The sequence below is a fragment of the Echinops telfairi genome, unplaced genomic scaffold, assembly GCF_000313985.2.
Source record: "Echinops telfairi isolate 266 unplaced genomic scaffold, ASM31398v2 ScPeMD7_2010;HRSCAF=2546, whole genome shotgun sequence".
NCBI lineage: Eukaryota > Metazoa > Chordata > Mammalia > Afrosoricida > Tenrecidae > Echinops > Echinops telfairi.
Window position 1 is genome coordinate 2,692,668 of NW_022105908.1, and position 12,171 is coordinate 2,704,838.

At 48.0% G+C, this 12,171-nt stretch overlaps 1 protein-coding gene across 2 annotated transcripts in view; it reads left to right on the forward strand.

The window, feature by feature from the left end:
• The first annotated feature begins 4,372 nt into the window (after positions 1 to 4,372).
• ELAC2 (elaC ribonuclease Z 2) overlaps positions 4,373 to 12,171 on the forward strand; it is a 29,089-nt gene continuing 21,290 nt past the window's right edge. For both annotated transcript variants that reach the window (XM_045293463.1, XM_045293465.1), the window contains exons 1-4: positions 4,373 to 4,640; positions 5,162 to 5,212; positions 5,349 to 5,419; positions 9,060 to 9,124. In XM_045293463.1, the coding sequence (XP_045149398.1) occupies positions 4,414 to 4,640; positions 5,162 to 5,212; positions 5,349 to 5,419; positions 9,060 to 9,124 (414 nt within the window). In that variant the 5' untranslated portion in view covers positions 4,373 to 4,413. The remainder of the gene's footprint in view (positions 4,641 to 5,161; positions 5,213 to 5,348; positions 5,420 to 9,059; positions 9,125 to 12,171) is intronic.

Sequence of the window (12,171 nt, forward strand, 5' to 3'; positions counted from 1 at the left end):
AGTTCCTTGGAATATGACAGATACATAGTAAACCAAGACTAGTAAATATCAATGGTGGTTTCTAGGTTGTTTGCTTTTTAATGTAAACCGATAGGAAAAAAATATATGTATCATGCCTCAAATTGACAGCCTCCTATTAATCTGTAAACTTCCCTCATTGGCATCCCAGTGCTCAGCGCTTAGTAGGGCTAAAAGTAAGCCCTAAAGATGAAATATAATGAAGGAAGAACCTCAATGCCTCAGCAGGGGAGCTCAGCAAGGCTAAGTGTTGGCTGCTAACAGCAATGTTAGTGGTTCAAACCCACCAGCTGCTCCAGGTGAAAGACAAGGCTCACTCTCCTGCAAAGATTTACAGCCGTGGAATCGCAGAGGACCAATTCTATTCTGACCTACAGTCCCAATGGTTCACTGTGAGTGGAAATGACTGAATGGCGGTGACATGTAAGATGAGCAGAGGCAGGTGATGGCCGTGGGTCAGTGGTGGGTGGCCCTCTAGTGGTTAAGAGAAGTGTGGCACATTCTGCCCAGATCTGTTTTACTGTGGTCACCAGACTAGGATCTGTTCTCCTAACCTTTAATATGTGTACCTATACATATGTTAATATTTTAAATTGTCAATTCGGTGAGGAAGCTTACATTTCTGACCATCAGGTTTGTGTTCCACAGAGTAAGTGACTTGCCACTTACTGATAACCGTGGTCTCATACAATATATACCCTTTTGTGATGGATTAATTTCATTCAGCATACTGATCTCCAGGCCCATCCATGCCAGGAGATGGTTCGTGGTTTCATCTTTTCTTCTTTTTAACAATGCACAGTATTCCGTGTGTGCATGCGCCAAACCTTACCCATTCTTTCCCCGATGGAGTTGGGCTGTTCCATCTTCTTGTCGTTGCGAACAGTGCGTTGATGAACATGGATGTGCACATGCAGTTTGTGCGATGACGATGACTTCCTTGGGTCACATAGCCAGCAGAGGGCTTGTTGGAGTATATGGAATTTCTACTCCAAGTTGTATGATAACCTCTAACACTTCTTGTTTTCCTCACTTTTCTTTCCAAGAGCCAATAAAACTATCAGTGGAAACATGTATGCTGATGGACTTGTCAGAGCAAACCAAACCAGCCTCTGACAACTGAGGGGTTTGTAGGCCCAACTGTACGGTGATAATCGATAAAGATTACAGTAAAGTCATAGAGCATAGGAAAGATAGGAGAGAGAATAAAATAGAGAAGTCAGGCACATTTCATAGTAGCATGCTCCCTCAGCCCCTCTTGGTGGTCCACGTGGAGGTGGGAGACAAGAGGAGAGATAGAGCATATATTTCCAAACAAGGCTTATATCCACTTAGGGGCATGCAACCACTCCTGACAGGAAAGGGCTGTTCAATAGGCAAACTCGTGACAGGAAGGGGATGAGCCAGTGGTGTGCGCGCAATAGGAAGGGCGGGACTAGAGGTACACGTGACAAGATGGGCAGATCCTAGATTCAAGCTGGCAGCCTAACTTTGGTCGTCCTTGAGTTGGCTTGACCTTCTCCCTGGGCTCTCCTTCAGGGAAACCATCCACTACCCTTATCAGCAGGGAGTGGGCCCCACCTAGGGTGGCACAAACTATAAGGTCTGATTGTCCCAGATGGCTGACACCCTCAGGGAGATAATTCTAAGCAGCTGACATTGAACCTCCAAGTGTGCTGTCATTTGCCATGTGTTGCAAGCAGCGTCTTAGGTTTGGCATATATTTAGGGGGACAACCTGGGGAAAACCTTTCTGTATCCCACAGGCACTGGCATATTTTGTTTTATTGCAGTTTGCAGAAACTGCATGTGTGTGTGTGTATAATTGGAGGTTTGTACAAACACTGTGTGCTCACTGCACCGTTTTTCCAACAGTGTGTGTTCACTTCCTGTCTCTATGGTACCTTTTGGTTAATTCTCACAACCTTTCAAACTTTTTCATAAAAGGAGCCCTGGTGGCTTAGTTGGGTTGCGAACCACAGGTCAGCAGTTTGAAACCACCAGCTTCCCTGAGGGCAAAAGACTGTGCTTTCTACTCCCATGAAGAGTATGGTCCCAGAAACCCACAAGGTCAGTTCTACTCGGCCCTATGACTGAGTTTTATTTCGTTTTTGGTTCCTGCATACTGAATAGACTACAGCAGGGGTGTCAAACTGGCGACCCCCGAGGTAATTTTTTGTGGCCCACGATGCTCTGAAATAAAATGTAACGAGGGAATTGTGTGTACGGTATTGCCTCAATCTCCCCTAAGCGCTATTTTCTTCATAATAGTTTTTTGTTTTCATTTTATTGCGGAGCATTTGGGGGCCGCAAAAAAATTACCTGGGGGGCTGCATGTGGCCCACGGGCTGCCAGTTTGACACCCCTGGACTACAGAATAGTGTAAATAAAACTTTTATTTACACTAGTGAGACAGGGCAAACCATCAACAAGATGGATTGACACAGCAGTTGCAAAACCAGGCTCAAACATACCAACAATTGTGAGGATCATGCAGGACAGGACAGAGTTTTGTTGTTTGACATGGATTATTATGAGTCGAAACCAACTTGACAACCTCTAATCAAACCTAACAACTACAACAGGGAGACAGGGCAGAAAGAAAGCAAAACTGCTGTAAAATGGCTTGTCCATTGGTGGGCACCACAAACAAGCTCCAGTCTTACGCTAGAGCCTCTTAGCATGTTGAGCTCTCCTTATCTTAGAAAAAACTACTGGTCATGACAGTACCTCCCCCCCTCCCCACCACTGATGCCACTTTTCTGAAACTTTGCTACTTTAGCTTTGAGAATGGGCATTTTAAAAATTCACTATAAACTAGTCAGAAACTTTCGCTTGTCACCTTGTGTCTTCAGGTTGGTCTGACCAAATATCACTCGGCAATAAGTCCCCCACTGCGGCTATACTGCCGTGGTTAGGTGCAGGGGATTCCAATTCATAGTGATCCTGTGTACGATCGAGCAAAACACAGCCCAGTCCTGCACATCCTCACTAGTGTTATGCAATGGGCTAAGCAAAGGGCCAGCAATTTAAACCCACTTTGGGAGAACCCACTCCTTGGAAGACAGTTTTCTGCTCTGCTCCTGTAAAGACAGACTAGATGGAAGTGGGTTTGGTTTTTTTGTCTTCCGCTTTACCGAACATGAACTCCTTTTCCAGGGAGCAGCTCGCTTTATTGTCTGGAACCAAACCCGCAATATCTGCGAGGTATGCCAGTACCCACTGCCAACACGTCTATTCTGAAGCATAGCCACCTTGCAGGGCAAATTACAACAGCTACCTAGGGTTTCTGAGGCCTTGAAGCCCTCTCCCTGGAAGAGCTGGTGCGTTTGAACCTACCACCTTGTGGTTATTAGCCCAATGCTGAACCCACTACAGCACCAGGCCTCCTTACCTAAGGGCTAGTGCTCAGAATTGACTCCATGACAATGAGTTTGGGTTTTTCGTTTTTGTTTTGAGTCCTGCATAACGTATTGTCTCGCATTAAATTCTTAGAAAAGTCATATCCATTGTGTCACATACACAATGTCACTGCCATCCAATCAATTCCAACTCACAACGACCCCTGTGAGTTTCCGGAAGTGTCCCTCTTTAAGAGAGTAGAAAGCCTCCTCTTTGTCCCGCGGAGTAGCTGGTTGGCTTCAAACTGCTGTCCTGGCGGTGAGCAGCGCAATGGATGACCCCTCCGCCACCAGGGCTCCTCAGCTGATTCAGAAACCCTATATGAAGGTGAGCAGACGTCCCGCTTTTGGCGGGACAGTCCCGATTTTTGGAAAGAATGCACGACAAGCTAGGGAACGGCCTATTTGGTCCATATAGACCAATTTTTTAATCAAGAAAAGGCCCCCCCCCCCCCCCCCCCCCCCCCGTAGTTTCCAAGGCTGGTAATCTTCACAGTCGCTGAAAGCTTTTCCGTGTCTCGCGGGGCGGTCCGGTGAGTTTGAACGGAGTTTGCGGTTAGCTGTCAAACTGACAGCACTTGCACATCCCACTGAGCAGGAACTGAACTCTACAGCCCCAGCCCAGACGCCAAACTCCCAGCGCTTCCAGCGCTGCGTCTCCGGAAGTCCCGCCCCACGAGGAACCCTGTCTGCGTCTCCGGAAGTCCCGCCCCACGAGGAACCGTGTCAGCCAAACAAAGCCGTAGAAAGCCGGATGGGACGCGGGGCGGGACCGTGTGTGCGGGACACTCTAGGCTTCCTCATCTCTATGATCCCTCCCCGTGCGACCTCCCAAGCACCGAGCCGCCTTACTACTGGATGAGCAGCCGCGCGTAGGCGGAACCACTCGGTTCGCTGCGTGCTGATTGGTCAGACTCGCCATGCCCAGCGGAGCCGACGGGGCTTCTGCAACCCAGACGGTGGGGCTGTCCCTTTTCGAGTTCTGAGGAGGGTGCATGTGGGCTCTCCCATCGCTGCTGCGGGCTGCGGCTGGGCGCACCATGTCGCAGGGGCCAGCCCGCCGCCAGCGGCCGCCTAAGGACCCCCTGCGGCACCTTCGGGCGCGGGAGAAGCGCGGCCCGACTTGGGAGCCCGGGGGTCCGAGCACCGTGTACCTGCAGGTGGTGGCGGCCGGAGACAGGGACGCGGGCGCCGCGCTCTATGTGTTCTCGGAGTATAACCGGTCAGTGCGCGTGCTGAGCGCTCGCCAGGCCTCCTCCGCTCCCCCTCGCCGAGCGCCCGGCAGCCCTGCCCTGGGCTCCCACGTGTGGGACTTCCCGTGACAGCGGGTGGCGGGGACGCGAGGGGCTTGCGCTGCTCTCTTAGACTTCAGATCTCTGTATGCCTGCGATGCCCGGGACCAGTAGGCTTCCACCGTAGGCTTACCTAAGCCCCCCTTTTCGAACCCCTTGGGCTCGGGGCGCCTCCCGACAGCCCTTGTCTCTTGCACGCCTAGATAGGGCCTCGCACTTGGTAGACCGGGTTGACAGATCTGGTGAGGAGGTGACCAAGGAATAATCTATATGTCCCCAGCACCCTCCTGCCCATGCCCCAACCCTCCCTGCCTCAGCTCAGCTGAGATGTGCATCTGGGATACAATGTAGCTCTTTTTAAGCCCAGAGTTTGCAGTGACTTCTCTGATTGGTCTCAGAGATTTGACAGAACAGAATCTTCTGATGATTTGGTGTAACTTTTGCCCTGTAGGTATCTCTTCAACTGTGGAGAAGGCATCCAGAGACTCATGCAGGAACACAAGTGAGCTAACCACTTTCTTGTGGGGTGGGGGTGACCAGGGCACTCGAAAGTTGATGGAGAGGCCCCATTTTTTAATGATGGGGTATGGTCTTTGTTGTTTTCATTTTACTCTGCTTATATGCCCTCGTGCTCTTAGGCTGAAGGTTGCTCGTCTGGACAACATCTTCCTGACCCGGATGCACTGGTCTAATGTTGGGGGACTGTGTGGTGAGTATTTTCTTTCTAGGGCTAGAGACGGGGAAAGTCTAGGGAATTGTCACCTGCTCTGCTGGCCTAGTGGTTGCATGTTGGGCTGCTAACCACAAAGCCAGCAATTTGACACCACCACAGCTCCTCAGGAGAAAGGGTTTCTACTCTCAGAAAGACCTAGGGGGTCACTGTGAATTGGCATTGGCGCCGGGGTAGTGAGTTTGGTTTGGGGTTTATTCCGTTTTTTCAGGGAGGGCTGGTGGCACACTGGGTTAAGCCCATTTAAACATACTTGATGGGCGGCCCTCATCATTGAGACCAGCAGGTCTGCTCTGCACATTTTCCTGTTAAAGAAGTTGCAATAAGGACAAGTGGGTGTACTGCTGGGTACGAGAGGGTTGTTAGGTGTCACTGAGCTGGTACCACAGAACGAAACTCTGCCCAATCCGCAACCACCCTCCCAAGTGTTGCTGAGCTTGAGCCACGCCCGAGTCACCCCATCTCAGTGAAGGCCTTCCGCTTGTCCGCTGGCTCTCTACCAAGCTTGATGTCCTTTCCCAGAGACTGGTCTTCCCTCGAACACGCCCAAAGAACACGAGGCAGAGCCTCCATCCTCACTTCTAAGGCTGTGCTTCACGGCATTTGTGTTTGTTCTTTTGGCAGTCCATGGTATATTCGATATTTTTCACCAACATCCGAATTAAACTGTGTCCATTTTTCTCTAGTCTTCTTTACCCATGGTCCAGCTTGCACATGCTGGACAATGATTGAAGATACCACGACTGGGATCAAAAGCGGTCCTCACAGTGACATTTTTGCTCTTAACACTGTCAATAGGTCTTATGCAGCACATTCGCCAAATTCACAGTCTGATTTGATTTTGCAGCAGATACTTCCTTGAGTATCGATTGCAGATCCAAGCAAATGAAAACTTCAGTATTTTCTGTTTCCAGGATGCGATCTTTGATCCAGGTGTAAGGAGCTCTGTTTTGACATTGAATTGCTGAGGCTCGCCTGATTTTCTTCAGCATGTGCTTCAAGTTGTTCAGCAATCAAGGTTGTGTCATCTGCATATTGCAGTCTGTGTATAAACCTCCTCCTCCTGATGCCACATTCTCCACGTAGTCCAGCTTCTCCCATTACTTGCTCAGGATGCAGATTGAATACAGTTGGTAAAAGGATACAGCGTTGGCACACACCCTTCCTCACTTTAAGCCTTATAGTTTTCCCTTGTTCTTTCCCAATGTCTACCTCTTGGTCTACACTCGGCACATTTTCCCTGATAAGTAGACATTTCGTGAGCACAACTAGGTGGTTTGGAATTCCCCTTTTTCCCCAAATTATCCACACAGTTAAATGTTCTTGCATAGTCAAAAAAAATTTTTTTTGCTTTTAGCTAAGATCCATCCAACATCAACAATGATATTCCTTATTCTACCTTCTCTTCTGAATCCAGCTTGAATTTCTGACAGTTCCCTGTCAGTGTATTGCTGCAACTGTTTTTAAATTAAATTCAGCAAAATCATACTTGCATGTGATACTATTAATATCATTAGATAATTCCTGCATTCTACCTGGTGTCAAATAAAGATTTGTGACTTTTCTTTGGAATGGGCACAAATAAGGATTTCTTCCAATCAGTTGGCCTCATAGCTGTTTCTCTCTCTCTCTCTTTTTTTTTTTTGGCAATGGCTAGTGAGCCCTTCCAGTGCTGTATTAAGGTTTTGACACATTTCAGCTGGTATTCTGTCAATTCCTGGAACCTTGTTGTTTGAAAATGCTTTCTGTGCAGCTTCAGCTTCTTCCTTCCAGACCACTGGCTCTTGATCGTATGCTACCTCTGGAAATGGTTGAATGTTGACCAGTTCCTCTGTTGGCATAGTGAGTCTGCAGATCCTTCCACCTACTTTTGATGCTTCTTGCATTAGTCAATATTTTATCCATAGAAGTCTTTAATATTGTGAGTTTTGAATTTTTTCTTCATTTCTTTCAGCTTGAGATATTCTGAGTATGTTCTTATTAACTTTCTAACTCCAGGTCTCTGCACATTCCATTATATTATCTCCTCGAGCTTGCCCTTTTTTCTGTTCAACTTTTTTACACCGTTTCTTCCATTTGCCTTAGTTACTCTACATTCAAGAGCAAGTGTGAGAGTGTCTGCTAACATCTACTTTGGTCTTTACTCTCTTTCCGGTCGTTTTAATGACCGTTGCTGTCTTCGTGCACAATGTCCTCCATGTCAGTCTACAACACCTCAGATCTTAACGTCAGTAGCACTCAGTGCGTCAGATCTGCTGTTGAGATGTTGAAATTGAGGCGGAATGTATTCAAGGTTGTATTTTGGCTCTCTTGACCTTGTTTTAATTTTCTTCAGCTTCAACCTCAACTTCCTTATTAGCAGTTGATTGTTATACTGTTGGCCCCTGGCTTAGTATTAACTGATGATAATGAGAGTCGCCATCGTCTCTTCCCACAGGTGTAAACAGTTTGAGTCCTGGGTATTTATAGTCCCTTTCATGTTGTTGAAAACGGGTTTGCGATGATGAAGTTGTTTATCTTGCAGAATTCTGCCTTGCATTCTGCAGCTTTGTTTCTATCACTGAGGCTGTATTTTCCAACCACTGATCATTCTTTCCAAGTTTTGCATTGTTAAGCACTAGGCATTATCAATGCAACGTGACTGCATGGTTGATCAGTTTCACATTTGCAGGAGTTGGCAGAATTCTTCCGCTTCCTCATCACTAGCTTTAGTGGTTGGTGCTTAAATTTGAATAATCATTAACATTCACTGAACTTCCTTGTAGGCATATAGGTAGATATTATAGTACAGCAGTATACTTCAAGAAAGATCTTGAAGTGTTCTTTTTGAGGATGAATTACCATTCCTCTTGAATGTGTAATCCCCAATATACTAAACTATATGAATATCCAATGTGAAGTGGCCAAACCAGTCCATTTCGGCTCACTAGCACCTGGAATATTGATCTGCATGCATTGCATTTTTTCCGACTTTCAATTTTGCTGGATTCGTGCTTTGTACATCACCCATTGCAGCTACGAATGATGTTTGCAGCGGTTTCTTCTCATGTTGGTTGTTCCCTATCAGCAAATGGAGGTCCCAGAAGTTTTGCCCAGGTGCGGTCATTAAGGCCAACTCTACTTTGCAAGGCAGCTCTTTCCCAGCTTAGTGTGGGTGCCTTCCAACCTGAGGTGCTGGCCCAAGCACAGACGGTGTTCCTCTGGCACCTGGAAGGTTGAGAAGTAGGCGGCTTCTCCCTGCTCCCTCATCAGCTCTTAGTCTGAAAGTGCTGTTGACACCTGTTCATGGGTCACTGCTGGTGGCTAGTTTCCAGCATCACAGCACCTGCACCAGGCACCGTGGTGTGACAAGATGACCGCTCTGTGGCAGGGCCATGACTGTACCATCTCCAAACCAAGATCACTGCCACCAAGTCGACTCTGACTCGTGGCGTGACCCCAAAGGGCAGGGCAGCGCCGCCCAGTGAGTCTGAGATGGTGATTCTTCTTGGGAGGAGACAGCCCCGTCTTTCTCCCAAGAAGCAGCTAGTGACCTTGAGGTTGGCAGCCCACCTACTACCTCTGTAAACACATTAATGAGAGCTATGTTTGGGGTGCTGATTTTGTTCATCCTTTGTAGGAATGATTCTCACATTGAAGGAAACCGGGCTTCCAAAGTGTGTGCTGTCTGGCCCGCCACAACTGGTGAGTGTCTCCTGACTCCGTTTTCCTCCCCGCCTCCCCACTTTTATGTTCGTAACAGTAAGTCACTGTCATTTCTGCAAAGTGGTCTTTCGCAGAAAGGGTTGGTATTGAGCTCTTCTCCTGTGACTTGAATACACTTACTACAAAATACTAATTGTGTGACCTTGAATGAGTTAACTTCTTTTAATCCTGTTTCTTCATCAATAAACTGGCTACAATGCCTCATAGAGTTGTTCAGGATTAAAGGAGATAGACGTATCTATAAAGGATTAAAGAAGATAACATATCTATAGCCATGCACCACTGCATAGGTCTTGCACTCTAAATGGTTTACTTTTCTTATATGTCCATTAAGTCTTTGTCATCGTCATAGCTTCCAGACAAGCCACCTTGGTGGGAGGCTGTGTGCCCATCATTGTGATCGGTCCCCCTTCCTTCCCTCCTTGTGCACCGAGAGCATGCATGTGTACATGGTTAATGCCAAAGCTATTGAATGCAGCTGTTTACTTCCTAGAAGATTGGCAACCAGCCACCAAGTCCTATCATTTCTGTCTAAAACTGTATCACACCCATCCATTTGTGAAGTTCATCAAGGCCTTCCTTGTTTTGCACCCTGTCTGCTACAGTATCCTTCCATAATCAGCCTTGTCTCTGTAATCTGCCAGTCCCACTGTGAGACCTTTTTAAAACATAAATATAGGCACGGCACTTCCGAACTTCAAACCCTCCCAAGACTTCCCAACATTGTCATGTGGTTCCTCTGTATTCTGGTCACCAGGTCACCAGGCTGCAGCTACGTCAGCCAACCCTTAGCTGCTCTAACCTTCTGTTCCCCATGATGCCTGCCCCGGGGCAGGGCTTTCACCTGGGACAGTTGTTTCTAGCGTGCTCCTTAAAGCCCCTGGGCGGCACAGTGGGAAAGGGCTCGGCTATTAACTGAAGAGCTGGCCTTTAAACCTCCCCACAGGTGCCTGGAAGAAAACCATCGGAGCAGTTCTTCTCTGAAACACGTGGGGTCACCCTAGGCTGGCTGGTTGGGGTTAGAGTGTGCCTCGCCTCGACACCCTGAGCAGCTCGTCAGGCTCAGCTGCAGGACCAGGGTTTACTGAGCAGCCACCACCCACTCTGCAGACTCTTCCTCCCAGCGCCCCCCAGCCCGCCCCAATGGCAGAGCACATACCGTAATTACCCTATATGTCTGTGTGGTTTTGTTTTATTCTACTTCTGAATTTTAAGCTTCATGGGACTAACTCTTGGGGCATCAGAGTGGGCACTAAAAGTAAGAGAGTAACTCACACGGTATTGTTACAAAATCAGGAAATGTTTATTAAACAAAAAGTATCAAGATGTGAAGCTGTTGTTTAACAACATGGCCCCTGGGGCCATTTCTGACCTCCTCTGGCTTCCTTGTTGCCACAGGCAGAGGTCAGAAGCGCCTCTTCTTCACCTCTTCTGACATCAGCTGTTTCAGTGTTTCACCCACGGCGCTGTATCAATAATTCGTTGCAATGAACACAACAGAATACATAGAATTACAGGGGCTACAATTATGGTCGTGCAGTGGTCACCAGTTGGGCTGTAAGCTTCAAGGTCAACCATTTGAAACCACGAACAGCTTTGAGGGAGAAAGACAGGCTTTCTACTCCTATAAAGAGCTAGCAGCCTCAGAAAAGCACGGCCCATTCTACCCTGTCCTGTAGGGTCACTCTGAGGCGGTATTGAATGGAGGGCAGTGAAGTTTTGTTGTTTTTGTTTAATAGGTTGTCCCACATCAGATCAGTAGACAATAAGGATATGGCCATTGGTCCACAGCACTACCACTCCTCGGCCAGCAGCCAGTCTCTCTCCTGTCCTCAGCTGCATGCGCCCTTGGCCTCTGCCTTCCTAGACCAGGAAGCTTATCTGTTGCCCTGGCTCCCACCCCATAGTCTGGGGTCAGATGAGGAGAGGGTACCCCATCATCTTGGTGCTGCTCCACTGAGTCTCCGCACTAGTCTCTGGTGCCTCTGGTCTCAGCCTCTGCCATTCAGATAGCGATCTAGGACATGTCCTTCCAGTGGTCCCAGGTGGCTCTTATCAACAGGAATGGCTTTGATGGAGGTGTGGTTTTCTTTGAGCTGGCCACACCCTTTAAGGAAAGGGAGGGTGGTGTCTTGTCATACTCTAGTAGAGTCTAAAGACCCAAGGAAACTAGGGGTGTGATTGGGTTCACACCAGCACCTAAGGTCTCAACTTCACCCCACCTTAATCCAGTCCATTAGGATAGCAGTTGCCTCTCTCCACAATGGGACTGTGGCCACAGGCACCGAGTCCAGAATTAGAACCCACGGAATTGAGGCTCTCTGCCATCAAGTGAATTCTGACTCAGTAGTGACTACAGGACAGGGTAGACCTGCCCTGTGGGTTTCCAAGACCAAGGTTTTATGGGAGGAGAAAGCCTTTGCTTTCTTATGAAGAACAGCTAGTGGTTTTGAACTGCTACCCTTGAAGCTAACAGCGTCAAGGCATGGTGGTTACTGTGCCGCCACGCGACCAGGGCTGCTGGGAATTATGGCTAGAAGGGCCACATGAGCTGACTGCATCTCATCCTTCATCTAAATGTGTACACTCTGAAGGTGGTGGTTTATCTCCCTAACTCTTCCCTGAGGAATTCTACACTCTTAATTTAGATCACAGGGGGAGGCGGAGGGGGAGGAAGCATTTAGGAACTAGAGGAACGTTGTATGTTTCATCTTTGTCAACCTGCACCCTGACTGGCTTATCTCCACGTGACCCTTCTGTAAGGGGATGTCCAGTTGCCTACAGATGGGCTTTGGGTCCCCACTCCCCACTCCACACTTCCCCTCATTCACAGTGATATGATATTTTTGTTCTTTGATGTCTGGTACCTGATCCCTTTGGCACTTCGTGATCACACAGGTTGGTGTGCTTCTTCCATGTGGGCTTCTGAGCTAGATGGCCACTTGTTTACCTTCAAGTTTAGACACTATCTTTTGATAGCTGGGCTCCATCAGCTTTCTTCACATTTGCTTATGCACCCACTTTGT